This window comes from Anticarsia gemmatalis, chromosome 9 (assembly GCF_050436995.1).
Source record: "Anticarsia gemmatalis isolate Benzon Research Colony breed Stoneville strain chromosome 9, ilAntGemm2 primary, whole genome shotgun sequence".
Lineage (NCBI taxonomy): Eukaryota > Metazoa > Arthropoda > Insecta > Lepidoptera > Erebidae > Anticarsia > Anticarsia gemmatalis.
In genome coordinates, this window is record NC_134753.1 from 2,711,197 (window position 1) to 2,737,389 (window position 26,193).

Sequence of the window (26,193 nt, forward strand, 5' to 3'; positions counted from 1 at the left end):
TTTTAATTTTATAATACATTTCAAAACAAATCAATAATAAATTATTTGATTTACTTCTTGACAGATCAAATGTATAAAACAAATTGATGAGTGTAAAAAAATATTTGTAGTAAGCCATGAAATGAGGACATCTATAGTGAAACAAAATAGTCCATGTTCACTAACGAAATTACCGTATTCTGTCACTCGTGATATCAATTCATCAATCATTGACCCAGAGTAGTTGAGCGACATAATAACAAGTAGGAGGCAATTAGATAACCCACATGTTCTCAGCAATACAATTTTACGCCATTGGCGACGAACTCTCAAAGTTCAAGAACGACTATAACATACCGCTATACACAAATTTCTTTGTTCTACATACATATGCACGTATTTATATAAATAAAAGAGTTTACACACCTCTGTCCGAGTTGAGTTTGTACCAAAGACCGTAAGATACGGCTAATCCAACACCTTCGACTAGTAGCACTGCCTTCAACGAAAATGTAATAAATCGTTTGTATGCAGGCTTCGGAGTTTTGGTTAACATAATAACAAAGCAAAAATAACGAATTATTATCTATATTTCATAAATTCCGATTGAAAATTGCCTTCATTGAACTGAATGTCTCATGCGATGACGTAAAGGGATGTAACGTTCGGAAGCGCAATGCAACAATTTTTAATCTACTACGCGTAAAAAACTAATAAATATGATTATGTTTTTTACATTTCGTTTAGTAAATAATTATTAACCTCTCGAGCGCCCCACGTCAAAATTCAAATATACCGTTTAGTCCATTGAAATGTTACATGAGATTTACATTTATTAGAGGACGCAATTTTATTTTTGGAACATGTAGGGGAGGTCAATAGAAGCTTAACTTGAAGTTTGTGGGGTCGCCACCCTTGTCCCCCGGCCGCCATCTTGGAAAAGGGGGTGGAAACGCTTTTTTCGCTATATCTCGGAAACTATGCGTCTTACAATAAAATTGTAAAGGCATAATTTGTAGCAAATTATTTTGTCTACAAATATGTTGAATAACTTTTTGTCCTAAATTAACAATTAAAGAAGTTATAAGCCGAAAAGTGCAATTTTTTTTATAGTTATTTTCTTTATTGCTCTATAACTTTTTTTAGCGACAGCCGCGCGGATGGGTCTCTGGGGTTAAGCTACGCTTGCCGAGGTTGTTTGGTGGATGGGTGACCATCTTACACATATCGAGTTCCTCCCTATTACGGAAGGGACGTTAAATTGTGGGTCCCAGCTGTCATTTTCGAAGATATTTGACAGTCGTTAACAGTACTCAGAAGCTTGAAAGTCTGGCAACCAGTCTTAACGAGGGGTATCGTTTTATATCCCAGGTAAATGGGTTGTGGAGGTCAGACAGGCAGTCACTCCAAGTAAAACACTGGTATTCAGCTGCATCTGGTGAAACTGGAAGCCGACTCCAACATAGTTTGGAAAAAAGGCTAAACTGATATGAATATATTTAAAAAAATTAACTCGGACCAATCTTGTAGATAATTTTGCGAGGAAAATTTAGCCCTATATTTTTTTTTATTTCATTAATTAGAAACTCAGTAACAGGGCTCCGAAATAGACCGGATTCGGAAAGAAAATTTTTGTAAAAAAAAAATCACTATTTTGCTTATAACTTCTTTAATTGTTAATTTAGGACAAAAAGTTATTCAACATATTTGTAGACAAAATAATTTGCTACAAAATATGCTTTTACAATTTTATTGTAAGACGCATAGTTTCCAAGATATAGCGAAAAAAGTGTTTCCACCCCTTTTCCAAGATGGCGGCCGGGGGACAAGGGTGGCGACCCCACAAACTTCAAGTTAAGCTTCTATTGACCCCCCCTACATGTCCCAAAAATAAAATTGCGTCCTCTAAGAAATGCAATATTCGGCCCTCAAATTGTAACATTTCAATGGACTAGTTAAGCGTCCAGGCCAAAAATGGCGCGCGAAATTGAATTGGCGGTTGGCGTTTAAGCGCCGATTCCGTCATATTTTGATACTAACACCCTAGTCATACCTTATATATTTGAAATCTACATAAAATTTGCTATATATTAAAAAAAATAAACCACAAATAATATTTGATAGTGGTGGTACAATAGTCGGTTTAATCTGAATATTGTGTGCTTTAGGCATGTGTTTGAAGAAAGTCTAAAAAATATATTTAGGCATAAAAAATAATATGACGGAAGGTCTTATCGTGTAGTTAATGAATAATGACATTAAAATCCAACTGTAAAATATACTCAAATCTTTAAAATTAGTTAAAAAAAGTATTTACAATATTGGTCATAAAGGAACATGTCGTTGGGTCAGATGTTGTTTAAGGTGCTCTCTGGCCTATATCAACCACTTATTCAAGTGTGTGCATTAGATCGTCGTCTCGTTTCATCAGCTTCAATGTCAAATAGGTTTGAAAGGGATAAACATAGTTTTAGCATTTAATTTCTACGTTTTTTTAATGTAAGATCGTTTTGCCGTACCACGGTGGCGGGACGCTTGACGGGGGTAGCACATTCAACCGTGACACGGTGGCCGGGCGCTTGAGAGGTTAAGCACTAAATATAAACAGTACAAATAAGTAACAAGATATTACCACTTTCATACTGTCACATTCTGCAAACCGTTAAAAAATCAACATAAAAAAAGTCGGGAATAATAAGCAACGCAGTTTTATCAAGATGTTTTGAACGAACTTACGTTCCATTGTACACAGTACTTACATGTCTTCCCATTACAGTTCAAGACCTATCGTTGCAAGAAAGTACGACGAATGTTTACGTTAATTCATATTTATTTAATTATTTTTATTAAAGCCTCTAAGGGCTTGAAGTCTATTTTTCAGGAAGTTTTTCATTATGACAAATGACAAATGTTATTGAAAGGTGATGAGGACACAAAAACAAAAACTTCAGAAGTCTTTTAATTTAAAAAAAATATTTATGTAATCAAAAGGAGGATACAATTCTTAAAATTAATCTTTATAATAGTTTACTATTCTTCTTCTTCGTACTCTTCTTCTTCCACTTCCTCTTCCTCACATTCTTCTTCACACGGTTGAAATTCTTCCGTGGGCATCTTGACTGTACATTCAGGTGTCGGATTCTGAAGAAAAAATTGTCTCTATTAATTGGGTGTTCTTCTGAAATATGCTTCGCTTATATTCTGGTGTATTTGCCGAAATAGACTGCAACTTCCACATAGAAATTCTTGTATAGTAAAGAATAGCAAAGCAAAAGCAAAGAATTATAGAAAAGCAGAGATAGCGGCGCCAGCCGTGAATTTAACGTGTGCAATACAGGGTTAGAGTCCTGAGAATTCAAAAAAATGAGGCAAAAACTTACAGCAAAATGTTGCCTGAATCGTGTCTGGTACCCTGTGACAGCCTTCTCTATGCACTCGCCTTCACACGGGCTCCACTCGGTCCATGTCGTCATGGGACATTTCGATACTTCGGTCTCTGGGTCCACTGATGGAGGCTCCTCACTGAGACATGAACATTGCGTTTATAGGCAAGTAATTATAGTTCCAAAATCACTTGATGATAGTTTGCTGAACAAAAGCAAACTCCCAAGAAAAGGACTGCATAAACACGAGTACCTAACCTATGGGAGAAGTATAATTTTAAAATATAACGTTACTTCTAAGATTATGGTGTTAAAAAATATTAATATATTTCGATAATTTTGCGATTCTTTATTGCTTAGAGGAGTCTAGAAGTTTTAACATCAGAAAATACAAACTTAGTTTTATATTGTGGATCGTTCATTGCTATTTTAATAGGTAAGTAGGTAATTGTAACTACGTACCTCGTAGTAGTAGGGGGAGCATATGTAGGCCGATATTCTGGCTTACGTTCTTCCTCTTCAGGGTCTGTGCCATCGTCACCACCACCGCCATCCTCCCCGTCTCCATTATCTTCTGCAAATAGCATTTAAGTCTAGCTATGTACCTATGTGTATAAATTATTACGCACGTCGTATGAAAATATGTAAGTATTTTCAAGTAGGTATAGGTTTTATTACAAAAGTACTTATTTAAGGTTTGGAAAAAGATCTTATGGACCAAGATCCCAGAGCTGCCAGACCTACGTCATTCTAGCTATGAAACTTTGAGGATTGTTAGTATAAAGGATCTGTTAAGAGGTATGCACATCCACTACCTTGAAAGCGGGGCCGTTTCTGAGGTAGCGCGGAGTGAAGGTGCGTAAAAAACGACCCAACCTACGTTATAGTAGCAAAGTTGGTTTTCAGATATGTTATTAATGATATTATGTAGAATTAAAATTGACTATTGCCAGACCGTTTCCCGGGGCCATTACTTCTGCCAGACGCCTTAAATGTTATTAAAAAATGAGGTCAACTACGTCATAGTAGCAAGCCTAAATTTTATATATGTTATTAAAGGTACAATTTTAAGACCCCCTGTATGCGGACAGACCATTCCGCAGGGCCCTTCGTCCCCTAGACGCCATTAAACTTTCCCTATGAGTGCGAGAGTAAGAGCATTATTCATACGCATAAATGAAAAACAATTGAATTAAAAAAATAAAAATTGAAAAATCATTGAATACTAACTGACCCGCGCATCTTTGCTTGCGTCACTTAAGAGAGATAGGTCAAAATGTTACATAAACGGGTTATGTAACATTTTTCACTGGTACTCTGCTCCTATTGGTCGTAGCGTGATGATATATAGCTTATAGCTTTTCTCAATAAATAGGCTATCCAACAGTAAAATATTTTTTTATTCGCACCAGTAGTTCCTGAGATTAGCGCGTTCACACAAACAAACAAACTTCTCAGCTTTATAAAATTAGTATAGATTAATAGTACTTGGAATGTTTAGGATGGATGGATGGATGGATAGGATGGATTGGGGGATGATGTTGCTCACGTCCGTAGGAATTACCACCTGTCCTAGGCCATCCCTACACGTGTCCCCTGGATGGTGCTAAACGAGCAGCAACGCCGAGTCGCAGGCGGCGGTCAATTAACCTGTTAAGGCCATAGCGGGCCTAGGGAAGTTAAATGCCCCCTGAAATAGCTGGTATGTTACCTTGGGAAAGTAATATATGCCTCTTCTCCCAACCCCCCCTTTTTTATGAAAATGTCGAATAATGAGAAAGATTGTACGTCATGCGATCCGGTTAACCCCCGGCGCTCTCCGGTACCCGGGCCGGAGGGTGTGAAATTAGCTACCGAAGACTTGATGGAAGTAGGCGACCAGGCTTCCATTACAGTGAATGTTACTGGCAGCAGTAAAAAACTTACCCAGCAGGCCCTTCACCGCGGTATGTTCACCACCAGGCCTAGAAGTAACTCCTTGGGCGGTAAACCCCCAGAACACTTACAAACTGTGGCAAAACCTCTGAAAGACACAGTTACGCAATATGCACCCAGCCAACAAGCCACCGTAAGCCCACCTTCTTGGCAAAAAGTACCAGGCAGAAACCCTAAAAGGAAGAAACTCAGCAACTCACCAGAGAGCTTAGTCACCAGCAACAGGTTCAGTCAGCTACCAATCGACTTAACTGAAGAGCCTCCTGCAACTAAAAAAATTGTGGAAAAAAAACCTAGCAAGCCCCCACCTATAGTATTGTATGGTATAGAAGATGTGAATAAACTAACTGAACTTGTGGAAACTGTTGCAGATAAAAGCTTATTCACATATCGAATTACGAATAGAAACCAGCTGAGAATCAACAGCCAAGATATGGAGGCATACAAGCGAATCATCACTAAATTCCGTGAAAGTGGCTTAATTGGCCACACATTCAAAAAAAAGGAAGAACGACCCTGTCGTATTGTCATTCGGAATCTTCACCACACAACACCTAAAAGTGCGATAAAAGAAGAAATTGAAAAAAGTGGGAACACTGTGATCGGGGAAATTATTAATTCCAGATATGGCCCTGACAAAAAACCAACTTCAACATTCTTTGTAAATCTCTTACCCAGCCCAAACAATAAGTTGGCTAAAGAAATCAAATATATCTACAACCAGTCCATAATTATTGAGGATCCAAAGAAGAAAAACTCAATTGTACAGTGCCAACGGTGCCAGCAATATGGGCATACAAAGAATTATTGTATGAGACCCTTCCGTTGTGTAAAATGCGCACAGGCTCATAAAACTTCAGATTGTCCAAAGCGAGATAGAAATACACCAGCTCAATGTGCACTGTGCCATGGCTCCCACCCAGCAAATTACAAGGGTTGTGAGGTATATAGGGAAATCCTTGCTAGAAAAAATAACAGATATGGTCACCGAAGAGCTACTGCAAAAGACAACACAAGTCGAGAGAAAAACCCCCCAAGTAATACTGCCCAACAATTTTCCTCCATTCATGAGGGAAATAACCCACTCTCATATGCCAAAGTTGCTGGAAATGGATCACACAAAGTCCCCACAGAGAATCCCTTACCCAATGCAAACCAAAATCCTACAATATTAGAAATTCTCCTCACCAAACAAAATGAAAAATTTGATTTGGTCTTACAACAAATGAGTACTCTTATGAGCCTCATGACTACACTCATAACCAAATTACAAGGATAAAAGGCCTTGGGCTAAGACTAGCTCATCGCCAACGCCTTCAACACCCTCCCCTGGAACAGCATACGAGTGGCACTCGAATATCACCGAGTGCCACTCTACCTCCGCCGCATTGTCGGGGCTTACTTAGAAGGAAGAACGATTGTCTACCCGGGTCAAAATAGTTGGTCGCGAAGCGTAGTCTCGTGTGGGGTTCCACAGGGGTCGGTTCTAGGCCCTCTCCTGTGGAACGTAGGCTACGACTTCGTTCTGCGCGGTGCGCTCCCGCCGGGCGTCGGCATATTCTGCTATGCCGACGACACGTTGGTAACAGCCCGGGGGAAGACGCACCGCGACGCAGAGGTGCTGGCCACAGCTGGGGTCGCACAAGTAGTCGCTCGCATCCGGCGGCTGGGTCTGGAGGTGGCATTAGAAAAGTCGGAGGCCCTATTTTTCCATGGGCCCCGACGCCGCCCTCCACCCGGATCCAGCATAATAGTAGGCGGAGTCACCATCGGCATTGCTTCGTCGATGAAGTATCTCGGATTGACTCTCGACGGCCGATGGGACTTCACAGCCCATTTCAGTCGGCTGGCCCCCAAACTCGTAGGTGCAGCGGGCGCACTATCTCGCCTGCTGCCGAACCTCGGGGGGCCAAACAACACCTGCCGACGGCTGTACGCCGGGATCGTGCGGTCAATGGCCCTTTATGGCTCTCCCATTTGGGCCAATGCCCTGTCGGCCAAGAACATCGCCGCGCTGCGACGTCCGCAGCGCGTGATGGCCGTCAGGGCCGTGAGAGGCTACCGCACGATCTCCTTCGAAGTGGCGTGCCTACTGGCCGGAACGCCGCCGTGGGACTTGGACGCGGGGGCCCTCGCGTCACTCTATACATGGCGCGAGGAGGCCCGAGGCGGAGGCTCACTGCCAGTGCCTCAAGAAATCGAGGCGCGGAGAGCAGAGCTCCGCCAAAATGTCCTGGCGGCGTGGAAGCGACGACTGGAAGACCCCAGCGCCGGCCTCGTAACCATCGAGGCCGTGCGGCCGGCGGTCACGGAGTGGCTGGAGAGAGGGCACGGCGCGCTCACATATCGGCTGACACAGGTCTTGACCGGACACGGTTGTTTCGGCAAGTACCTGTGTCGCATAGGCCGCGAGCAGACGCCCAGGTGCCATCACTGTGGAGACTGCCCCGATACGGCGCTGCATACGCTGGCACACTGCCAGGCGTGGTCGTCGCAGCGCCGTCAACTGACCGGGGTGGTCGGGAGCGACCTCTCGCTCTCGGCTGTGGTTCTGTCCATGGTCGGGAGCGAGGCAGCGTGGTCGGCCGTCGCCTCATTTTGTGAAGAGGTCATTTCCCTCAAATTGGCGGCGGAACGGGAGCGGGAAATCAACGCTCCCCTCCCTTCCCGCGCAAGACGCACCGGGCGTCGTAGGCGCCGGGATGATCTCCGGCCCCCGTGACGCGGACCTGTGGGCGGCGGAGGCGGAACGCTCCGTCGCCTGGACAGGGAACAGGTCCGAGAGGTGGGGAGTGCGCTGTGTGTTCCTGGCGCACCCCCGTGAAGTGGAGAGTTAGGGGGGGGGCAACCATCATGCCCGCCCCCGCTCGAAGTAGGGCCCGCATCCAAAGCGGGCCGTCACCGGCTGGGACGCGGAGTATCCGATTGGAGGTACCGCGTCCTGGCCACGTTATGGTGACTGTAGAAGGAACACCGTCAGGTTTTTAGTCGGTATGCCCAAGTTAGCCGGAACGCCTTGCCGGCGGGAGAGCCCGACAGACCCCCGCTTTCCTCCCTGGGGCGGGACATGCAGTAATGCATTTTCCTGACGCAAAAAAAAAAAAAAAAAAAAAAAAAAAAAAAAAAAAAAAAAAAAAAGACTAGCTACTTGGAACATAAATGGACTTTCACCTAACAAAGATGAGCTTGACATGCTGATCGCTGTTCACAAACTGGACATAATCTTAATATCCGAAGCTCACTGCACAGACAAAACCAATGTCAAAATCAAAGGGTTCCAGACATACACTACAAATCACCCAGATGGCACAGGTCATGCAGGATCAGCTATAATCATCCGGGACAAAATAAAGCACCACCTAATGCCTGAATATAAAACTGAGCAAATACAGGCTACTTCAGTCTCAATACAGGATAAATGTGGGTACTTTAATGTTTCATCTGTGTACTGCCCCCCAAAACATCGCATAGATTCTGACCAATTTTCTAACTTCTTCTCAAGTCTGGGCAATCGGTTCATAGCAGGAGGCGACTGGAACTCCAAACATGTCCATTGGGGTTCTAGATTAATTACAACCAGGGGAAGACAGCTAAAGCTGAGCATCAACAAATGTCGCCTAAATACAATTGCGCCATCAGAGCCTACCAACTGGCCAGCCGATCAAAATCGAATTCCGGACATACTTGACTTTTTCATTACAAAAGGACTTTCGGAACTGTATATGAAAATCGAAACATGTAATGATGGGTCTTCAGATCACACTCCAGTCTTACTAACTATAAGCTCAACTATAATCGAGGTTGAAAGACCGATATCATTATACAACCGGCATACCGACTGGAGCTCCTTCAGAGACTACATAGTGGAGCACCTTAATCTAAACATTAGACTCAAAACGGGAGAAGAAGTTGAAACAGCAGTGGTAGGCTTCACAAATCTCATACAAGTTGCCGCGTGGAAGTGTTCACCTTCTGCCGAGCATAGAAACCAGCGCACAAATGTACCTTTGGAAATAAAGACCCTGATCCAAGAAAAGCGCAAGTTACGCAGAGCCTGGCAACTTAGCCGCCACCCGCAAGATAAGACTGCCTTTAACAGCGCCATTGTCAAATTAAAAGAAGCTCTGAAAAATGCAAATGACTCAACAATGCAAGCAAAGCTGGAGTCTCTAACTGCTACCAAAGCCACCAATTACTCGCTCTGGAAAGTCAGCCGCTCCTGTGACAGACCTAACATACCAAAGCCTCCTTTAAAAAAGGGTAATGACTGGGCTAGAACAAGCCAAGATAAGGCAAATTTGTTTGCAGATCATCTAGCAAACGTATTTAAACCAAACGCAATCATGGACAAACCATCAGAAGAATATGTTGACAATATCCTAAAACAAGATCTTCAAATGGACCTTCCCCCTAGACCTGTGTCGCCCGCAGAAGTCAAAAAAATAATTAATAAACTGGACAGTAAAAAGGCACCAGGCTACGATCTGATAACCAAAGAAGTACTGTTGGAACTACCTAGAAAGGCTCTTGTCTTCATCACGGTTATCTTTAATGCTACATTGCGAATAGGGTACTTCCCTAGTGCGTGGAAAGTCTCGGAAATCATTATGATACTCAAAGCTGGCAAAGTAATCACTGATAAAACATCATATCGACCAATCAGTCTGTTGCCTATACTATCCAAGGTACTGGAGAAGATAATACTTCGCAGAATTATGCCAAGCCTCTTGGAGCGCGGAGTGATACCAGATCACCAATTTGGCTTTAGAGAACACCATGGCACAGTAGAACAGGCTCACAGAGTATGTGACACTATAAGAAAGTCCCTAGAACAAAAGGAGTACTGCTCGTCAGCGTTCCTGGACATCCAGCAGGCATTTGACAAGGTCTGGCATCAAGGCTTATTATGTAAGATCAAGCAGAATGTCTCGCACTCATACTTTCCGGTGTTCAAGTCTTACCTGGAGGATCGCTTATTTTATGTTAAAGAAGGTGACGCCACCTCCGACTTCCAAGATATCTATGCCGGGGTGCCACAAGGGTCTGTCTTGGGCCCAATGCTCTACACCTTGTTCACCGCAGACTTACCGTTGACACAAGGTACAATTACAGCATCATTCGCAGACGACACTGCTATTTTATCAAGCCATAAGGATCCGAAACTGGCATCAGAGAACCTGCAAAAGGGCCTGGATAAAGTAAACGATTGGCTCCAAAAATGGAAAATTATGGCTAGTGCTACTAAGTCAGTCCATGTGACATTCGCCCTAAAAAGAGGAAGCTGCCCACCTGTAAAGTTAGGCCTATGTATCCTTCCCCACAGTGACTATGTAAGATACCTTGGTCTGCACATTGATCGTAGACTAACCTGGAGGCACCACATCAAATGTAAAAAGAAAGAGCTTCAACTAAAGTACAATAGCCTATATTGGATGCTGGGAAGGAACTCAAGACTTTCTATGGACAACAAATTGCTTATATACAAAGTCATCCTAAAGCCCATCTGGACATATGGTCTGCAACTATGGGGCAGTGCAAGCGACTCTAACCTAAAAATACTACAGCGTCAACAAAACAAGATCCTAAGATCAATTGCGGAAGCACCTTGGTATATAACCAATAATGAAATCCACGAGCACCTTGGAATGAAAACAATTAAGGAAGAAATTAGGTGTTTGGCTGCTAAGTACAAAGAGAGGCTAATCCATCATCCTAATCAACTTGCTCGCCAACTCACCAGGACCAATATGTAAAACGCCTAAAACGACACCATATCCTAGAGCTAGAGGCCCGCCAATAGCTCTAGAAAGCTTATGAGTTGATGCATTCAATGGGATGCCACTCGGCACGACAGCACCACAGAACAAATTCGCTCATAGTCATAAGACTGATTGCAAATAAACTAAGAAAAAAAAAAAAAAAAAAAAAAACATAATATCATTAATAACATATCTGAAAACCAACTTTGCTACTATAACGTAGGTTGGGTCGTTTTTTACGCACCTTCACTCCGCGCTACCTCAGAAACGGCCCCGCTTTCAAGGTAGTGGATGTGCATACCTCTTAACAGATCCTTTATACTAACAATCCTCAAAGTTTCAGCTTTGCTAAAATGACGTAGGTCTGGCAGCTCTGGGATCTTACTCTATTAGCGTACCTAGTCATACATTTTAAGTAAGAATACATATGACACTCGTATTTAGGTAGAAAAAAAACAGTTATGTATTTTTCCTGACTGTCTGCGATAAACCATCAATGTAAAAAAAAACAAAAGCAGAATATGTAGGGTACCTGGATTTTCAGTTCCAGCCGGCTGTTCCACACAGTCAGGCATGCTGTAAGTCCGCACCAAACGGAAGAGCAGTCTAGCAAATGGCTTTATTTCTTCTTTGCTGATGTCCTTATATATAACTGCTGAGGTAATGGGCTGAGGTGGGGAGGTATCTTCATTCGCTGCCTAAGAATTAAATACAATCCTACTTTACTATTATAAATGCAAAAGTATCTAAGTTTAGATGTCTATGTTTGTTATACTTTTACACAAAAACTACTGAACAGATTTTCATGAAATTTGGTACACATAATACCAACAACTTACTTAGTTTACCTACACGTTGTCAAAGTCGCGGGCAGAAACTAGTATAGGTTAAAATATATTTTCGAATTTTATTTGACGTCCATACTCTATCGAAAATTCGAAATACCTAATACCTTAAGAAAGTTCATCCAAAATTACCTATAATATTATGTACCTATGTCAGAAAAATATACCGAATAGCCGAAACGTGTAAAGAACAAACCTCAAAAAACTTTCCACTATCCGTCCCAGCATCCAATGGATACAGGTTTAAAGTGACATTTTGAGCCCAGTACTTAGTATTGACATCGCACAGTTCTAAGTTAGAGACGCCCAGGAACCAGTCAGGAGATGGCAGAAGAGCAGTGGCCACGGAAACCAAGTGATGCACCCTTGTCACCCGGAAGTTTGTGACAGTTGACATGTTGGGACGAGGCGCAGCTGATGCTTTTATTATTGTACGGACGTAGGATTGTTTTAACTGAAATATAGAAGAGATCTTAATACGTAAGTGATCATGTTGTTTTATGTAGATACAAAACTTAAATTTTCAGAGAGCCTACGATAAATAAATACCCTAAATCTATTTAAAAAAAAATCCCAAGTCATTGGTCAAGTAACTAAATATGCCTTTTTCTTTTAGTATGACCTGTTCACGATAAACTCTAAATGTACTGAATTTACTTTCATATGGTTTACACAAAAAAATAGAGGGATTCCCGGGATAGGCTAGACGCTAGTGGAAAAATATACAATACGTAAATACGTATACGTGTAAAGTTCTCTGCTCATTAGTTGTAAATAAAGTTCTCTGCTCCTTTTAGTTGTAAATACAAACCGATGGAAATATTTCCAATTCGAACTCAGTAGTGTTCCCTTGTTCAGCCAACATCTTCAGTCCACTTGTAGCTTCGGAGTTGGTCTTGTATAGTGAGAAGTCTTTGCTGTGAGAAGCTCCTACGATATCGCTGAACCTTGCTATATCTGGAGTCGTGGGGTACATCATTGGGTGTGTGTTCTGGGACCACATGCCTTCAAAAGTCAACTGTAAGAAAAATACGATTCTTTAACAATATGCTATAGTAATTATTCATCTGGCGTTAGGGAACAGTTTAGGTTTCCAAATGTATATAAAATAAGAACTTAGGTAAAAGAGCGATTAGTTAAAATTTGATGTCAGAGATCCAAAATACACGGTTAGCCCTGCGATTTATAATGGGGTATAGTGACTAATTATTAGGAAATGTCAAAACATCTAATAAAGCGTTAACTGTTAGTGAAAGGACACTGAACACAGTGGGATAGATTGTTTTTACTCACAGCAACTGCAGGGAAGTCAATATAAAAACTTTTATATTAAGTATATTCCTCTAAAACCACACCCAAACAGCTGAATAGTATAACAAAAATTAAGAGGCTTTACCTGATACCTAGCATCTTCACAAACATCACAGTTATCGTTCTCCATCGGCTGCATATCGTCTGCTTTACGCCGATCCTCACAGACTTGCTGCGAGAGAGGACCTTCGTAGTTGTACCAGACGTCAGGCTGAACCGCCACTACAGCAAATATGGTCACACACTTGTTGTCCTTGTCGGGGGCTATCCAGTTAACCTAAGAATAAAGAAAACATACATAATACAGGTATAAAAATGTAATTTAAGTAAATAAATGAATAAAGAACACATCCTTTTGAACTCGATCAATAATTCTTGTTATTTAAAAATAAAACTCCTTGTCGCGCTGCGTGCATTAAAAAGGGAGCAGAGTATAGCATTTTTTTTTAAATGGGTTCCGCTAATTACTTTTACCTTTTTAATCTCTGTAAAGTTAAAAAGCCAGCTCTATGACGACAACATTAAAAAAGCGCCAATCTGAAGAATGTTCAGAAAGGGGTAAAATTCTAGATCCATGCAAGTTCTATCTTAAGAAATAAAAAACAATACAGGGTGTAATAATTCGAAGTCTTTAATTGTTACAACGTTTAACTTATCTATCCTTACCTTAACTTCAGTTTTCGGGGTGATGTCAGACTGAATGATAGTATTCTCACAAGTACGACTGTACTTGGTGTTGTTCGACCCCGGGAGCAGCTGCAGAAGACCAGGTTTCAACATGATCGGTCTTCGCGCATTGTTCTTGTTCTTCTTGGAGTCTCCCCGAAGGGATATCGTGAAGGCAATGAACGTGGATGTGTTGTCACGAGAGAAGAGACGAACTGGGAAGATATAAATGTGGTAGCTATAGTTGCATGATACATAGAACATTTCCATTTGTAAAACCTGGGAATATTTGTCAGGTAAAGTTATTTCAATAAGCAACAAAAAGATGGAAATCTTACCTGCTATTGTAAGTTCATGAGAGATTCTTCAAGATCAAAGCAATAAATTAGTTAGCAGATAGAGTTCTTACAATGGTAGTCATTAAATTGTGACGTCGAGTGATTTCTTGGATCATCTAATTTTAAAGAGGGTAGAGGAACATTCTGCCCTCTTTACCTAAAAAATACTTAATTACTAAAGAGTAAGGAGATATTATGTCCACTGTACCTTCATAAGATTGCTTTGGGATGTACATATTTTCCCTGATATTCTTGATGTCGATCAGAAAGCGGTTGTCGGCCGGCAATGCGGCCGCGTTGGTGTCCAAAGGTCTTCGATCACACACATCATCATCGAGGCACACACATAACTTGACCAGTAAGACGAGAATTATAGCCTGGTATGTACCTATGAAAATATGTTGTTGCCATTACAAAATGTCGATATATATTATACAAGACTCAATATACGAATACCTACATTACCTACAAGCAGTGCTATGTATTTTATTTCTTCTGCCCTTAAGCTGAAGCATTTACATGTGTGTATATTCAAGTACAATATTTGGATGATATCCTATGTTTTCACGAAGTCAGGCTTAACTCCTCATTAGAAAACAGTAAAAATAAACGTAAAAATAAACTCACCAAAAAAATTCACTCCCATTTTCACAATGACTCCTATAAATAGCTCAAATATATCTTAAAATAGGTGTCATATGTTCACACATCGCCGTGCTACTAAAACGGGCAGGCACAATTAGTTAAATGATTCCAATGCAGGTCCCTTAATACCTAATTCTCACTAATTAGTGGACCAATTTAGGTGCTAGGCTATGTTAGGTGTCATGCCGTATATAATGTATGGATAAAATAACACTACTGTGTAGGTACTGACTAAGAACAATTTGATACTGATTCTTGACCTAAATAATAACAATTTATAGTACAAGGTGTGTTTTTAAGTGTTATGCAGAGTTCGGATAAAAAACACAGGGACTACGACTACGATTAATTCACTTCATTAATTGTTTTAAATATCTGTGTAACTATATAATTCGTGATGGTTCAACTACCTCGTAGTGCAGACAGAACGTATCCGACTTAGAGTTCGATTCCTGAGTCGGGCAAAGTGCTATTGGTATTCTCTCAATAGCAGATTCAAGATCGGAAACGTGGCTTGAAATCAGCCCCCCTATTACATGGGGGGACTAATATAATTGTTAATAGCGACACGTGGGTATTTTCATACACTTATGTGCCTGTGCCTTCGGGTATAAATACTTTGAATTAATATGGTTGGTTTTATATTTTAAAAGTTTTATTTGTAGTGAATAAGGTCGGTTCCTAACACAACGGAAACGTTGTGTTATGAACACCAAGAAAGGATAAAGGAAACGTGTTAAAATAAAGCAAATGGTCTTTGATAATACGCAAAAATATATTAACTCAAGAATACATTGGTATTATATAAGTATTAATATCTTATGTAAGTAACAATATGTGTATAGGTATATAAATGATATACATTTTTAATAAAAATTGCAACAGTTAGTAAAGAACCATCTGATTGTATAGGCACATAGTCCTATCGAAATTGTAAAGAATGTAAATACTGTTATTAAGTCTAGAATCATAAATTTAGAAAGCCATTCGTTTTTTGTTCCATTTTCTTGTAGGTCTGTCTCGGCCCATTGTTCTTCGGTCAGCTGAAAATGCGTAACAAATTAATTTCTTAATGGTAAAGGTAATAATGTTCTACATTCAGTGCAGTTCAAAAAGTTTTGGGAAGACTGGGAAGGCTTTGGGAGAATGCCCAGCAGTTGGAAAGTAATGGGTTAAAATTATTTCTGAGGTGCAACCTCGTTCCAATGCTGATGCTCACGTTAAGTCCTTAGGAAATGCACAGTCTAACGTCTTTTTCTTTAACAAACTAGTTATTGCTTCGAGACGACAACATCTACCATTGCATCAAACGTGCAGTTATAGTAACCTAAACATTAATGACTTTAAACTCTCGTGTCTTGTGCACATAATGATCTCGTCGTGGGGTCACCACGGTCGATGCAATTCGATCGAAACAAATAAGGTATCTTTTATTTTCAATTCCGTTTAAGAGCTCTGCCTCACTAGGACCACATGGCGGCGTCGCTGGCTACGTACGTAGCAGTTAGTATTGAAATGTCACGTTGCCACACCGCCGCAAGATGAGTTAGGTGACATATATTTAAATACTAGCTGACCCGCGCAATTTCGCGGCCATGGCGTCCTAGTGGGGCAGGGCTCTAATACCTTTTACATAATAATTTTAACATTCCCGGTTATGATAATTTTCTAATGTAAATTCATAATGTTCTTTGAGTTACGTCAACTTGCCAAATACCGTACTCTGAAAAGAATCAAGGAGTACAAAATTCATGAACCTGTAACTTCATCTTCTTCCACTATTTCCACAGTACACTCGTCCTCGCATTCCACCTCCTCGAAGGTCAGGAAGTTGGTCTTGCAGTACGGCGGGACTGGGGGCTTCTTCTGATGACCGTGCTTGCCCTTATGGAGAAATAATAATAGTTAAAGTTCCAAAAAGTGGTTTTTCCACCACGTATTTTTTGTCACTTTAGGATATGCGTTCCGTAAAAATATAGAGTAAAAGAGGGCTCTCAAAGTTGCTGCTGCCTTCTGGTTAGCTACGGGAAACCATTGCTTAAAAGCTTTGAATGATAAAACATTTTTCACATTTTATTCTAATTCCGCGGGATGTACCGTCGCTACTATTGCACGCAGAAGTTGGAGGTTCGGTTTTAACAGGAATCACAGCACAAAAATCACTCCGTCCTTCGTAATTCGTATTGCAATTCCGAAATTAGGTACCTACGTCACGTCGAGCTCTGGCTGGTATTTTCGTCTTTTTAATATCATTTTAAACATATTTACTTACAGCAGGATCATATTTCTCAACAGCCACGCCGTCTACGAGATGATACCTCTCTCTCCACCTGTACCCTTGTATTCTGCCATCAACGCATTCTCCCTCACACATGCTCCATTGAAGCCAGTTTGACATCGGACAGTCTACCGGCGCTTCCGTCACGGTCACTTCCGAAGACTCGCTACTACTAAGATGGTTGAATAACGGTGAATTAGGAGAACAAAGAAATGATTTATTTTAGATCCGGGAGATTAGGAATTATACGAAATACTCTAATAGAAATTCAAAGCACTAAATTAACTAGCTCTTGCATTGCTGCATCATCCATTTTGTATGGAAAATGAGAATCTTATACCTGGTTCAGTAGCAAAGTTTATTTTGGTGATTAGTACATAACATAATTTTGGATCAATAACTAATGCAATTTAAAAAATATCTATGGCAAGTTAAAAAAAATAATCAAGCACATGCAAAGAAATGGCGTTACAAATTAAGCTACCTTTTGTAAAGATGTTATAAATCTGTAGGTAATAAAGACACTTTATACAATTTATAAGCTAAAATCGCGATGTCTCTCAAAGCAACTCATCTTCATTAACAGGACATAATTCTGTCAGGGTCACATTAATTATGCCACGCTATCTTTTACACTACAAATAGAATATCCCTGTGGATCATATTACATAAATAGAATATTGCATTACATAGATACGTATAAACAAAAATACATGCACTGCGTAAGAGAAACGCGTCCCAGGTCGTCATTAAAATTTAGAATTCTGTTTAACGGTCAGAAAAAAACTACCGCGTTCGATGCCCCGGTCGGGTAAAGTGCTATTGGTTGTTTTTTAATTTATGTCAATAGCAGCCCGGAGTTTGGTAACGTGCCCATAATATAGTAACTGTATAGGTTCGCCACTATTACATGAAACTAACATTGTTAATGGCGAAACGTGAATGTATTTCTTGTACCTCTGCCTATCCCCTCAGGTATAACAGGCGTGAAAATGTATTCATTTTCTAAAACCTACATCAATGAATATTCCGGAAGCGTTTCCCTTACAGCGAGTATAGAGAACTAATACAAGCCTCACCCCCCGTCTTCGCTGCTATCTAGGTCTGTTTGGTACCTGGAGGGCGGTTGTGGCTCCTTGGACTCGGGTTCTTCGCTTCCTTCTTCACCTGACTTTTCCTCACTACCTTCCCCACCTTCGCCTTCGCCTCCCTCATCTGTTGTTCCTTCTTCTAAAAAGACAATGGTTTTTTAAGACCCAAAATTTTTTTTTTACGAATATCAGAGAGGGCCAATATATGCAACGATGCATGGGAAGCTCTCTTAAGGAGGCTGTCTATGCGAAACAATCGATTTTTCGAATTATGTTAGTTATGTTTTTTTCACAGGATTTGCTCATTTCTTTGAGATAGTCCCGATAATTCTTAATTTACCTTTAACATATAATTCGAGTCTAGAAGTGATAATTGAGATTGAGATGTTAGATTTAATAGATCTAATATAATAAGGACCATTAAATGAACTATACTGCTTCTTAATTTAAGTAAGCTTTTAACGAAGTAATTTATAGTGTTACCTGTGGTAGTTTCAGGGCATTCCCTATGATATGTTCTAATCAGTTTAATGTGGAATTTTCCAAAAGGATGCATGTCTTTTATGTCCATTTCGTAAAACGGTGAGTCTTTGTCGTAAGAACTCATCGCAACTCGAGAAATAGCACTTTGAGGAAATGTTACGATGTTTGGGGACTGAAATATAAAAAAACATTTAATATGGTTCGTTGTACAGAATATGTATATTCTAGTAACTAGTGGGTAGTAATAAAGCAATGCCTAATTGACTAGGTCATCAAGGAACTAGATATGCGTCTTGTATCTAATTTATTGATAAGAAATGCTATGCTATATGAAAATCGATGAAACTTGGTTCAAATAACTTTTTCGATTGTGCCGTTTAAACGAATTTACTTTGGGAAATTTGGTTCAGTCTATCTAGAACTATTTGGAAACATTTATAAGAAACCTTTTATAAACAAGTTTACCTCATAAGATGCTCCACTATCAGTCCCAGCATCCCACGGATAAAGATTCAGTTCTCTCTCCGGGAGCCACGTATTATCATCCTGGCACAACTCAAACCTCGACACGCCGAGGAACCAGTCAGGTGAAGGCGAGAGACCAACGACGGCAGAAAGCAGATGATTCACTCGGTCTGCTCGGAAGAAGGAGTAGGTAGGGAGGCTCATCTTACGGTAGCCATGGCCTTTACCTTTGATCATAGTGCGGACTTCAGATCCGATCTAGAGCAACATTAACTCATGGAAAAAACGTTGGAAATCGCTTTTCGTAAATAGAAGATTCCCTTCGTTCTTTATTTTTTTAAGCGTCCAAGTCATTGAATGATAACCAAAATAACACATCAACACGTCCTCCTAATCAACTATCAATATGTTAGAACAATATAGCAATAAGGATTTTTCTAAGTCCTAATTCTAGTAGTCTAATTTGTTTGTTTTTCGCTGTTTTTGTACCCAATAAAGAGCGTTAGTTTACTATACCTTTTGGAGAATTTCAGCTTCAAGATTGCTAGTATTAGCATGCTCGGCCATGTCTTTGAAACCATCAGTGGCCAGGCCTCCTGGAATCCAGAGGATGTAGTCCTCCATGTGTGAGGCGCCCACCAGGTCACTGTATTTTGGTCGCCAGTCGTTCTCGGGGTAGAGATATGGATGGGTGTTTCGTGACCAAATGCCTTCGAATGTCAACTAGAGAGAGAATATACACTTTAGTCTTCAAAAATACAGAAAGTTTATTTTCGCATTTTGTAAATCTATGACCAAAAGATTCTTCGAGCAGTTCTAGAAGATATGCAAACCCCCTCATTTGGTACGACGGGACACCGTCATTAGAACAAAGAATAAAAGGTTGCAAGAATGGAGGGAAAATAATTACGACGGCGACAGTAACCGGACGAATTGTATCAACCTGTAAAAAAATTCAAAACAAAGCTTGAATATTAATGTTTCATCTTTTCAACTTACCTCATATTTAGCTTCATCACATACGCCACAATTACTATTAACCAGTGGTGCCACGTCATCCGGCTGTCTCATATCCTCACATAGTTTCTTCGTCAAGGGACCGCCGTCTTCGAACCAAAGAGCGTCATTCTCTGCCACCATAGCGCGAAGAGATACGCAACCATTACCAGAATATGGAGCTTGCCAATACACCTGGTTATAATCAAGTAAAACAATTTACTATGAAGTAAATTCTGTCCCGCTTTGGCTTTTACTCCAATTGAGTGGATCAGTGTTTTTTTTAAATAAATTAAGAAACTCAAGTTGCAAATAAAAGAATAGTCTTTATTTCAGTGGCCATTAAGGGTATATATATTCGCTTAGCCTTTGTTCCAAACTATGTTGGAGTCGGCTCCCAGTCTCACCAGATGCAGCTGGATACCAGTGTTTTACATGGAGCGACTGCCTATCTGACCTCCACAACCCAGTTACTTGGGTATTAACACGATACCCTTCGGTAAGACTGGTTGTCAGACTTTCAAGCTTCTGACTACTGTTAACGACTGTCAAAGATCTTCGAAAATGACAGCCGGGACCCACAATTTAACGTGCCTTCCGAAACACGGAGGAGCTCGATATGTATAAGATGGTCACCCATCCACGGAACAACCTCGGCAAGCGTAGCTTAACCTCAGAGATCGATCCGTGCGGCTGTTGTAAACTAAGCCACGAGCTCCTCTCGTAAGAAACGTATTTTTTCTTAACAAATTGATATATACATTGAAACTAACTAACTGAAAATATCCAATTGGAGAGATCGAGGGATAGCTCTTACGCTCTTAGAAGTAGCGATTAATATTCTCTATTTTTACAAGTTTCAGCTTCACAAATCTTTATAAAATGATTCATTAAAAAACTTACTTCTACAGAAGATTTAGAAGAGGTCATAGACTGCTCAACGGAATACGGACATCTATCGCTGAACTTAGCAGTGGTAGTGGTAACGGGCCGCAATTCTCCAGGGTCGAGAGATAATGTCCGTCTAGGGTTCCTAGGGTCTTCTCTCGCGTCACCTTCGATTGATATCATGAAACTCGTGAACCTGGATACATCGTCTGTTTGTGTTAATTGAACTGAAACAATATAACAAGGGGTAATTATAGCGAATCAATAACGCTACTAAACTGTAATAATAATTTGGCCGACTTGGGAATCGAACCTTGTGATCTGCAGCGGCATAAACTACTGCTATCATAGAGCCCATATAAATATAACAAGAGATTTTAATAAAACAATAAAAACGAAGTATATAAATCTACCTGTATAAAGTTGTCCAGGAATATAAGCGTTAGTTTCAAGGCCTACAACCTCAAGCTTGAAACGCCCATCCGGTTCCGAAGATTGCGTATTAGACCCATACGGTCTTCTTTCACATCGAAAACCCAACACATGAGGCACGAAAAAAATAAACAAAACATAAATGATCATTGTCTTGTGCCTTCGATGATAACTTTTAAGTAAATGCAGTGTTATATCTGTGCGGGCAATGTTATACTATTTTCTAGGACGCAACGCAGGAGGGTCAACAAAGGATAACATTACAGCTTTAATTGGCTAAATTAAAATGTATGAAGACCAATGGGTCGCGATCGCTAATGATAAACAGCTGGTAAAGTGAATAATATCAATTAATAAGTAAATTGATAATAGAGAACAATGCATGCTGACTAACTGCCGCAGATGTGTAACTGACAGATAAAGTATCTTAATTGTTATAGACAAATTAACTAAAAAACAAAACAAATTAACTAAAAACCTAGAACTTAAACTCTTGATTATAATATTCGACGTAGGTTTATCATGAATCAGGTAAAGTATAAGGCTACACTTATGCTCAAAGAGTAAAGTAGCAGCTTTTGTAGGAAGCAATCTGCAGATTGATGATAATCCTATTATAGAACTGGACCCATTAGAATAGATAGACAATGGCCGTGAAAACATTTGCAAAACTTGAATTATACTATATACCTAAATATAATTTTCCTCCCATATAGTATGAGTTGACTGAGAATTGAGGCTGCTTGAAGGCAGAACTAAATTTATTTATTTGTCTGACAAATAAAAAAATCAAAACAAATAAGATTATTTTACTGAACTAGAATCTTATGTGGTTCGTAGAACTATGCATATTTAAATAAAAAAGTTTTTTTTTTTGTAAGGTTGACGATTGCGTACGAAAAACGAAACGTTCAGGACAAGCTGTCACTTTATTTGACACAATGACAGTAATGTCAATTTTGGATACGGGAAAATCGCGTCAAATCTCGAGGTGTGGTGTGTTGTGTTGATTGTCTTCGTGTCAAATGTTCAATAAATGTCTACTAAACCAATAAAAATGCCGTCGACAACGAGAGAAAAGGATTCGACGATTGTCAAAATCGCTGTGGAAATGCTAAATGCCACCGACAAGGTGCCACAGTTCATCGAATTCGATCAAAGCCAGCCTCTATCGAGCATCATTCAGCTTCTCTGCAAGCCTTGGGGTCTTCCCGACCCTGAAAACTATGCTCTACAATTCTCTGAAAGCAATAACCAGAATTATATCACAGAAAAAAATAGGAACGAGATAAAAAACGGGTCAGTGTTGCGTCTCGAATTATCGCCTGCGAAAACTGTTCAGGATATCCTGGGCAAGATAAACAATGGCACGCTCGCCGAACAGGGCATTGCCCTTAAAAAGTTGTCTAATCTAAGCAGTGATCTCACGTTTGCCGAAGAGTTTTTCAGCAAAAAAGGTTTACCTCTAATCATACAAAATATAGAAAATGGTAGATTTAAAGATGACTCACTGAAATATGCGCTCGTCGCTTTTGTCGAACTCATGGACCATGGTATTATATTTTGGGACATCTTAGAAAACCAGTTCATCAATAAAATTGCTAGTTTTATTAATAACCAAGCTACTACACAAGACCCTAAAGTTATACAGTGTTGTTTATCAATTCTTGAAAACATTGTATTGAACAGTTCAAAGAATTCACATGTAGAGAAGGAAATAACCATTCCAAATCTAATACAACACCTCCAGAATCCTAAGCAAGATTGTATGTTCCAACAAAATGCTATTGCTTTAATCAATGCTATATTTTCTAAAGCTGACATGACAAAGAGGAAAGCTATTGCAGCTACTTTATCCTCAAAGCAAGTGAGAAGTATCATATATGAAAACCTTATTGGTGCCAGTGAGTGTTCCAAGAATGGTGCAAAAGAATCCTTAGGAATGGAACTAGCTCACCAGTTATACATTCTACAAAATCTCATGCTTGGTTTATTAGAACCTAAAATGAGACAAAGGGCTGATGCTCAAGAACAAGAATCACAGGAAAAAATCAAGGAGCTACGTAAAATTGCATTTGATACTGATAATAATCCTAACATGGAGGTTACAATGAGGCGTCCACTCGGAGGAACATTCAACAAAAGTGACTTTAAAAAGTTAGGCTTCAAATGTGAAATTGATCCAATCAAAGACTTCAATGAAGTACCTCCAGGGGTCCTAGCTTTGGACTGCATATTGTATTTTGCAAGGAATTATTCAGAAGATTACACAAAGATTGTTTTGGAGAATAGCTGCAGGGCTGATGAGCATGAGTGTCCCTTTGGAAAGACTAGTGTGGAGTTAGTCAAACTGCTATGTGACATTCTGCATATTGGTGAACCACCCAGTGAACAGGGACAAACCTATCATCCTTTATTTTTCACCCATGACAGACCTTTTGAAGAACTCTTCTGTATTTGTATAGTCTTACTGAATAAAACATGGAAAGAAATGAGAGCAACAACAGAGGATTTCATCAAAGTATCTAGTGTTGTGAGAGAACAAATCAGTAGAGCATTGGCCTCATCTCCTAAAGGCTTTGAAAAGTTTAAGCAGAACATTAACAATTTGACTTATGCAGACATCACTCAGTTGTGGCAACAAGAAAGAAATAATAGGGAAGTGTGGGAGTCACATGCTCGACCCATAGTAGAACTGAAAGAAAAAATCACTCCTGAAATCATTGATCTCATTCAACAGCAAAGGCTAGGTGTTCTAGTTGGAGGAACAAGGTTCAAGAAGTATTCAAACAGAGGTCAAAGAATAAAAGACAAATTCTGGTATGTCCGCCTCTCACCAAACCATAAAGTACTACATTATGGAGACTGTGATGAAAAAAGTACCCCTACTTTGGAAGAGCTCAGCAATAAACTAGCAGTCGCCGATATAAAGTGTGTCATTACTGGAAAGGACTGTCCACATATGAAAGACTTAAGAGGGCGTAAAATCACGCCGCATTTAGCCTTTTCTTTGATTCTGAAATCTGCGGAAATTACATCATTAGATTTTGTTGCGCCGGATGAACAAATATTCGATTACTGGACGGATGGAGTGAATGCACTGCTGAAGGAAAAGATGTCGAGCAAATCTTTCGAGAATGATTTACAGACGTTATTGTCAATGGACATCAAAGTGCGGCTACTCGACGCAGAAGGTATTGACATTCCTAAAGACCCACCCCAGATTCCCGATGAGCCAGAAGATTATGATTTCTACTATGATAATAACTAAGTTGCTGTTTCATCGATTCGTGCTTAGTTTATTGTGTACATAAGAGTGTATGGTCGTGATATTTCAATGTATTGACAAGGAAGTTTCAAGTCAAAAATGTTAAAATACAATATTTTAGTAAAAAAATGAGTTAGCACACGAGATTGGGATACTCAGAAATTTTAATTCTCTCTCCCTTTCAATCGTAGAAACGATTACTCGGAACGAATTTTAATTAGGTATGTCGGACGAAAATAGGATTTCTGGCCTTTCGTTTAATGTTCAATTGCCGATATAGTGCGTAAACCCAATAAATTAAACTGCGTACCTAGTGAATAAGATACCAAATTAGGAATCCTTATTTTATTGAGTACGTCGTTGCGATTGCGTGCGTCCGCGACAGGAAGGTATTACCACAGGTAGTCTCAAATGTTTGTTGGGGTGAAGTTTTAGTGTAATTTTATTCAATGGATGAGCTGGGAAATATTGGGCATAATATGTATGCAATGTTTGTTTTATCATCGGACTTTTTAACATTGATTGTATAATGCCTTGATAACGGTATGCACATAACTTTTCTTTTATTGTATGCTCTCATATCGTTATGCGATACGAATTCGCAAACTTGATGGTTTACTGAAAGTTAAAATTTAAAAGACAAATTTTGTAAACTGGTTTGATTACATGTCTTTCAAGACGTATTAGTCTTTATTCAAGTTGTATTTAGCAGCATTTGGTTTATAATACGTAGTGCCCGAAAAGTTCGCAAAAACGAGATTACAATGAAGTAAAGTTTTAGAAGTTTTTTTGGGAATATTTCGACAACGAAATTATGATATTTCGTTTAATGTGATGAAACTTTTGCTGAATATGAAATCGTTTTAGAAAGTCAAGGTTAGAGATTCGTTTACTTTAATATTATTATTATACTTAAGTGAAAAAGGTACGTATTTTATGGATTAAGGGAAAAAATCATTATAATTATTCAAATAATTTCCAATAAATGTTTTCCATTACACTTGTAAGAGAGCACAAAGTATTTTAATTATAGATAATAGTTTATAATTTTTCTATTTAAATTATTGTTAAAATGTATTACTAATTTCCATTTATTATGCTATACGACTGAATTCTATAACTTCCATTTTAACCTAATGTATTGTGGCCATATACCAATATTATATTTTATATACCAAAGATCATGTCTAAAGAACAAATATATTTAATGTGTATGTATAAATAAACGTTTTAAAGCCACTGTTTTGTTTTTAATTCGTGTAACACCACACTTTATATCAGAAAGTGTACCCTAAGTAGTATAAAATATGTTTTGCTATTAAACTTCAGGCAGTTCAGAATGTTCGACTGTGCTTGACTCGGGAATCGAACTCGCGATATCGTTATTGGCAGATGTACTATCGCTTGGCAAATCACAATGAGGAACATATT

General features: G+C 39.6%; 3 protein-coding genes across 8 annotated transcripts; 1 reads left to right on the forward strand and 2 right to left on the reverse strand.

Annotated features, from left to right (window-relative positions):
* Positions 1-2,939: 2,939 nt before the first annotated feature.
* Positions 2,940-14,978, reverse strand: LOC142975311 (spondin-1-like). The gene is made up of 10 exons (XM_076118084.1): positions 14,844-14,978; positions 14,425-14,604; positions 13,879-14,093; positions 13,298-13,489; positions 12,713-12,919; positions 12,098-12,355; positions 11,589-11,754; positions 3,825-3,936; positions 3,360-3,501; positions 2,940-3,120 (listed from the first exon to the last, which is right to left on the reverse strand). Exons 1-10 carry the CDS (start codon positions 14,860-14,862, stop codon positions 3,010-3,012), a joined length of 1,602 nt encoding a protein of 533 aa, XP_075974199.1. The 5' UTR covers positions 14,863-14,978; the 3' UTR covers positions 2,940-3,009.
* A 639-nt stretch (positions 14,979-15,617) lies between these two features.
* Positions 15,618-21,692, reverse strand: LOC142975449 (spondin-1-like). Of its 6 annotated transcripts, none has more exons than XM_076118287.1 (10): positions 21,476-21,692; positions 21,078-21,289; positions 20,178-20,369; positions 19,695-19,901; positions 19,179-19,436; positions 18,714-18,885; positions 18,255-18,369; positions 17,134-17,308; positions 16,619-16,745; positions 15,618-15,894 (listed from the first exon to the last, which is right to left on the reverse strand). In XM_076118287.1, exons 1-10 carry the CDS (start codon positions 21,642-21,644, stop codon positions 15,728-15,730), a joined length of 1,794 nt encoding a protein of 597 aa, XP_075974402.1. In that variant the 5' UTR covers positions 21,645-21,692; the 3' UTR covers positions 15,618-15,727. The 6 variants fall into 6 exon arrangements, with proteins under 6 accessions (XP_075974402.1, XP_075974400.1, XP_075974399.1 ...); XM_076118285.1 differs by having other exon boundaries at positions 17,134-17,311; XM_076118284.1 differs by having other exon boundaries at positions 18,219-18,369.
* Positions 21,693-22,452: 760 nt separating this feature from the next.
* On the forward strand, positions 22,453-25,995 carry Ced-12 (engulfment and cell motility Ced-12). The gene has a single exon (XM_076118434.1). The coding sequence runs from the start codon at positions 22,531-22,533 to the stop codon at positions 24,763-24,765; it is 2,235 nt and encodes a 744-aa protein (XP_075974549.1). The 5' UTR covers positions 22,453-22,530; the 3' UTR covers positions 24,766-25,995.
* Positions 25,996-26,193: the final 198 nt, after the last annotated feature.